Source organism: Arachis ipaensis, chromosome B04 (genome assembly GCF_000816755.2).
Source record: "Arachis ipaensis cultivar K30076 chromosome B04, Araip1.1, whole genome shotgun sequence".
In the NCBI taxonomy this organism is placed as follows: Eukaryota; Viridiplantae; Streptophyta; class Magnoliopsida; order Fabales; family Fabaceae; genus Arachis; species Arachis ipaensis.
In genome coordinates this window covers 66382532-66389166 of record NC_029788.2, presented here as the reverse complement: position 1 = coordinate 66389166, position 6635 = coordinate 66382532, and the positions used below count along the sequence as shown (strand labels likewise).

The window sequence follows — 6635 nt, the reverse complement described above, 5'->3', positions numbered from 1 at the left end:
AGTATACTAAAATATTGTCTATGAATACTACCACGAATTTGTCCAAAAAGGGAGAAATACTCTGTTCATCTAATCCATGAACACAGCAGGTGCATTCGTCAATCCAAAGGACATCACCGTAAACTCGTAGTGTCGATGGCGCGTCCTAAACGCAATTTTTGGAATATCATCCTCCATCACCCTTATCTGATGGTAACCGGATCTCAAATCAATTTTTGAAAACACTCAAGCTCCTTACAACTGATCCATTAAGTCATTTATCCTCGACAATGGATACTTGTTCTTCATAGTCACTTTGTTCAACTGTCGGAAATCAATGCAAAGTCGCATTCCCCCATCTTTCTTCTTTACCAATAAAACTGGCACTACCCACAGAGATACACCTGGTCAAATGAACCTCTTATTTAGAAGCTCTTCCAATTGAGTCTTTAATTTTTCCAGCTCTATCGGAGCCATTCTGTTGGCGTAATCGACACTGGTCCAGCTCTCAACATCAAGTCTATAGCAAATTCAATCTCCCTTTGAGGTGGGAAATCAAGACTATCTTCAGGAAATACTTAAGGAGAGTCCCTAACTACCGGAATTTGATCTAACTTCTGTTCATCACCTAACGCATTTGCGGCCAAGAGTATATAATCCTGGCACTCCTCCCCACTACGATTCACCAACACAGAGTTCAGGTAATAACCCTCAGCTACTATTGCACCTCCTTCTCCTTCCGGCATAAACCGAATCAATCTCTCAAAGTAATCTAACAATACCCGATTCTTCGACAACCAATCAAATCCCAAAATCATTTTTAACCCAACCATTGGCAAATAGATTAAATCATGAACAACTTCTCTATCCTCAATCTTGAAAAATATTCCCCTACAAGCTGATTTAGTCACGATCGTCTGATACAGAGTATGCACATACGAATTGAAAGCTAATTCGGACACTTTCAATCCTAGTTCCTCAACTTTATCAAATGCAAAAAATGAATGCGAAACTCCAGTATCATACAAATCAACCAATATTTTCTCACCAATTAAATAGTTACCTCTCATCAAAGCATCCACCTTAGCAGCATCACTAGCATTCATAGCAAACACCCGACCTTGCTGATTCTGGCCCACATTCGGAATCCTCCTACGAGCGCAGTCCTTCGCCATGTGTCTAGGAAATCCACAGGCAAAGCATCCACCTATACCTATCTTGCATGAATCATAAGGATGAAAATGTCCACAATGCTCACAAGTTAAATCCAGAGAAGTCTTACTCTGTTTACCTCTTCCTTTTGCCTAGTGGTACTGATCATAATCGTTTCCCCTAAAATTCCCTCGACCTTGAGGATGTTGAGGTGCACGTCCATCCCTCTTGAAAATATGACCCCTCGGCTAAAAGTACTTGCCTCGGCCTCTACTATTGTTTCCTTCTCGGGTATCTCTCGCTAACACCACCTTCTTCGCACACTCCTCCACAACCGTTGCCTTTTTCACAAGCTCAGAAAATATTTGAATCTCCAACAAGGCTGCAATAGTGATAATGTTGTCCCTCAATCCTCCTTGGTACTTTATACATTTTCAGCTCTCATAGGACTCTGGGACACCTTGATATACCCTAAAGAACCTACAGAGCTCCTCGAACTGACTAGTGTAATTGGCTACAGACAATGAGCCTTGCATCAGTTGCATAAGCTCTAACTCTTTAGCTTCTCTCACTGACTCCGGGAAATACATCCTATAAAAGGTCGTTTGAAACACTTCCCAAGGAATCTCCGCATTCGAAAGTCGCAGCAACTAGCACTCTCCTTGCCATCAATGTGGTGCCTCTCCTATCAATTGATAGGTCGTAAACTCTATGTATTGGTTAGCCGGGACATGCTGAGTCTGTAGTGCAGGCTCCATAGCTCGAAACTAATTGTCTGTTTAGTAGGGTTGGTCGACTCTCTGAAAGTTGGTGGTTGAATCTTCAGAAACGAAGCCAAGATCATCAGAACACCTCAAAAGTTGTTACCATCTCCTTCTCCATTTCCTTTTCAGTTTCCATTACCATTCCCAGCCGGTTAAACCATCCTTTCTACGGCTTGCATAGTCGCAGTAGTGTTGGCTTGCATAGTATTTGCCAAATTGGTCATTACCTCCATGAACTCAGCATGGTTGTCGGCTGGTTGGTCATTCTCAGTTCCTCCCCATGTACGCGTACGACCTCGTCCGCGAGTAGCCATTAAGGTTCCTGTCTACACCAAACAGTTGATATCAAGGTGATCAGTCTCAATATTAAGAGCCTAATGCTTCAATTATCCCAAAAAGGCACTCACAAACAAGCATGCTATGCAATATCAAGCAAATAACCTAAATAGCATGAAAGAAAAAGTAAAGAGCATCAAATTAAAGAGAAGAATGTAAAGAGAATGGGGGATTCATTGGGTTTTAGGAGATATTGAATTCTCCGGATCAAATCATTTTCATCTCTTTCTCAATCAATGCATTCATTGACTTTGCTTGGAAATCTTAGGTGATTGGTTCCCAATGTCTTGGCTCACCAATCTCTCTAAGCTTGAACAATTGCCCAATGTCTTGATTTAATTGCTCATGAGAAGAGATGAAAGTTTGGTGATGCACGAAATTGTAATGTCAATGTTCACATTACTCTCTTACAACTTCGCACAACTAACCAGCAACTGCACTGGGTCGTCCAAGTAATACCTTACGTGAGTAAGGGTCGAATCCCACGGAGATTGTTGGTTTGAAGCAAGCTATGGTTATCTTATTATTCTTAGTTAGGATGCCAATAACAGTGTTTTTTAAGTTCAATTGTAAAAAGTGAGAGGGCATAAATATAAATACTTATTGTGCAATGATGGAGAATATGTTGGAGTTTTGGAGATGCTTTGTCTTCTGAAATTCTACTTTCCTCTGTTTTCTGATTCACGCATGCAAGTCCTCCTATGGCAAGCTGTGTGTTGGTGGATCACCGTTGTCAATGGCTACCATCCACCCTTTCAGTGAAAAGGGTCCAGGTGTGCTGTCACCACACGGCTAATCATCTGCAGGTTCTCAATCGTACCGGAATAGGATTTATTATCCTTTTGCGTCTGTCACTACGCCCAGCACTCGCGAGTTTGAAGCTCGTCACAGTCATTCAATCCCTGAATCCTACTCAGAATACCACAGATAAGGTTTAGACTTTCCAGATTCTCTTGAATGCTGCCATCAATCTAGCTTATACCACGAAGATTCTGATTAAGAGATCCAAGAGATATTCATTCATTCTACGGTGGAACGGAAGTGGTTGTCAGGCACGCGTTCGTGGGGGAATGATGATGATTGTCACGTTCATCACATTCATGTTGAAGTGCGAATGGATATCTTAGATAGGAACACGCATGTTTGAATGGAAAACAGAAACACTTGCATTAATTCATCGAGACACAGCAGAGCTCCTCACCCCCCAACAATGGAGTTTAGAGACTCATGCTGTCAGAGATTACAAAGTTCAAATCTAAAATGTCATGAGATACAAAATAAATCTCTAAAAGTTGTTTAAAAACTAAACTAGTAACCTAGGTTTACAGAAAATGCGTAAACTATGATGGATAGTGCAGAAATCCACTTCTGGGGCCCACTTGGTGTGTGTTGGGGCTGAGACTAAAGCTTCTCACGTGCTTGGGCTGTTTTGGGCGTTCAACGCCAGGCTGTAACCTGTTTCTGGCGTTGAACTCCAACTTGTAACGTGTTTATGGTGCTGGACGCTAGACTGCAACATGGAACTGGCGTTGAACGCCAGTTTACGTCATCTATCCTTGGGCAAAGTATGGACTATTATATATTTCTGGAAAGCCCTGGATGTCTACTTTCCAACGAAATTAGAAGCGCGTCAATTGGATTTCTGTAGCTCCAGAAATTCCATTCTGAGTGCAGAGAGGTCAGGATCCAACAGCATCAGCAGTCCTTTTTCAGCCTGAATCAGATTTTTGCTCAGCTCCCTCAATTTCAGCCAGAAAATACCTGAAATTACAGAAAAATACACAAACTCATAGTAAAGTCCAGAAATATGAATTTTGCCTAGAAACTAATGAAAATAAACTAAAAACTAACTAAAACATACTAAAAACTATATGAAATTAACCCCTGTAACTGTTCTTGTAGGAACCAGTTCATTTTTTTCATTATGAACCACTGTCATGCCTCCCTTTTTAGGGACAACTTGAACAGGACTCACCTAGGGGCTATCAGAAATAAGATAAATAATCCCAGCCTCCAGTAATTTAGTGACCTCTTTCTGCACCACTTCCTTCATGGCTGGGTTTAGCCGCCTCTGTGGTTGAACCACTGGCTTAGCATCATCCTCCAATAGGATTTTGTGCATGCATCTAGCTAGGCTTATGCCCCTAAGGTCACTTATAGACCACCCAAGAGCTGCCTTGTGTGTCCTTAGCACTTGGATTAGTGCTTCCTCTTCCTGTGGATTTAAAGCAGAGCTTATGATCACTCAATCACGCCTGATGGGTATTTAATGGAGCCATCAGCAAGTTGGAGACATATCCGGGTTGGTTTAACTTCTTCAGTTAAACCAAGCGTTCTGATGGTGGATGCAGGTATTAGGTTAATGCTTGCCCCAAGATCGCATAAAGCTGTCCTGGTGCAATTTCCTTCTAATGTGCATGGTATCAGAAAGCTTCCAGGATCTTTAAGCTTTACAGGAAAGCTTTTCAGAATGACTGCACTGCATTCTTCAGTGAGGAGAACTCTTTCAGTTTCTCTCCAATCATTCTTATGACTCAAGATCTCTTTCATGAACTTGGCGTAAGAAGGTATTTGCTCAAGTGCTTCTGCAAACGGAATCTTTATTTCAAGAGTCCTGAGATAATCTGTAAAGCGAGCAAATTGCTTATTGATGACAAGTCATCCTAGCCTATTTTAGCTAGTCTTTTTCTTTTGTTTTCATTAGAATTATGCACTTTCTTGAGCTACAAGCAAGCTAATTGAGTAGATTTTCATGTTTCCCTTGATTGAACCAACCATATATGAATTCATGCCATTTCATAAGGTTTTATGCTATATTTGTTGCATATTATGAAAGAATGAATATCTCATGATTTTGAGCATAGCTTTGATGAGTTTGGTTGATTAATGATAGGTGAAGAAAGCTTGGAGAAAGGTTGAAGCAAAGAGGAATGGCTAGAAGTGAAGAGAGGACAATGGAATAAGTGAAATTGAACCAGGAAGCAAGAAGTTAGCCCCAACGTTAGCCCCCTAACTTGGAGGCTAACGTTGGAACTTGAAATTTCTTCCCTGGCCATCCCACGTTTGCGCCAACGTTAGCCCTCTAACTTGGAGGCTAACGTTGGCACATAAATATTCAAGGAAGAGGCAAAAGTTAGCCCCAACGTTAGCCCCCTAACTTGGAGGCTAACGTTGGAACTTGAGAAGTTCTCCCCTGGGCACCAACGTTTGCGCCAACGTTAGCCCCCTAACTTGGAGGCTAACGTTGGCACATGAATTACAATGAGGAAGGTGCCAACGTTTGCGCCAACGTTAGCCCCCTAACTTGGAGGCTAACGTTGGCACATGAATTACAATGGGGGAAGGGCCAACGTTTGCGCCAACGTTAGCCCCCTAACTTGGAGGCTAACGTTGGCGCCACTAGCATATAAGCAAGGCCAACGTTAGGGTCAAAGTTAGACCCCTAACGTTGGCACCAACGTGCATACCAGTAAATTTTGCTTGCTGCTATAAAAAGTTGGAGCCAAAGTTAGGCCCCTAACTTTGGCTCAAACTTTTGGTCCAACTTTGGCTAACCTCAAAACCGGTTCAATTGGTTCACTTTGGTTCTTCTTCAAACTTCAAGAGCAATCAACCAAGGCCTCTTTCAACCCAATTCCACCAAGAACAAAGGCCCAACTCAAGGCTTGAAGATCATTTTTGAAAGTGTATAAATAGAATAGAATTCAAGTTATTGAGGGAGCTTTCCTTTTAGAATTTTCATAATAGTTTTCGGAGAGCTTTTGACTTGAGTGAACTTTAATTTCTTGTTTTCATTGCTTTCAATTTCATTTTACATTTGTCTTGGATCTTGGATTGGAGAATTGAAGAAATTCTGTTTCAATCTCAATCTTGGATCTCTCTATGCTCAATCCTTCAATCCCTGTGGGATCGACCTCACTCCCGTGAGTTTTTATTACTTGATACGACCCGGTACACTTGCCGGTTAGTTTTGGGTGTTTTTGGAGAGAATTATATTTCCTCCAAAATATCTCATCACTTATCCTGCTCCTCTTGGCGGAGTTTTTGAGGATAAGGTATCTTGGCTTTATATTCTTCAACCTTGGTTGCTATAGATTTATTTCCTACAGAAATGGTTGAAGAAGCCTTTTTAGATGGGTTGTCATCAGCACTTGTGTGTGTCTAATCCCTCTCTGGCAATTGAGTGCCAGAGTTAGAAGCTGGAGTAACGTTAGACGCCAACTCCTTATCTGTTCCTGGCGTCTGAACGTCAGAATTGTGCTTCTTTTGGGCGTTCAACGCCAGTTCCTTGCTTGTTTCTGGCGTTGAACGCCAGTCCTGAGCATGGTCTGGGCGTTCAGCGCCAGCCTTCCACCCAATTTCTGGAGTTTTAACGCCAGAATTATTTTTTCTTGGGCTCTTACT

The 6635-nt window shown here is 41.8% G+C and overlaps 1 protein-coding gene across 1 annotated transcript; it reads right to left on the bottom strand.

Moving 5' to 3' along the window:
- Positions 558–1154, bottom strand: LOC107636526. Its single transcript, XM_016340028.1, has one exon. The coding sequence runs from the start codon at positions 1152–1154 to the stop codon at positions 558–560; it is 597 nt and encodes a 198-aa protein (XP_016195514.1).

What these genes read in the sequence shown, in the direction of transcription:
- LOC107636526 (XM_016340028.1), bottom strand. Translation starts at nt 1,154, where the DNA reads ATGGCGAAGGACTGCGCTCGTAGGAGGATTCCGAATGTGGGCCAGAAT.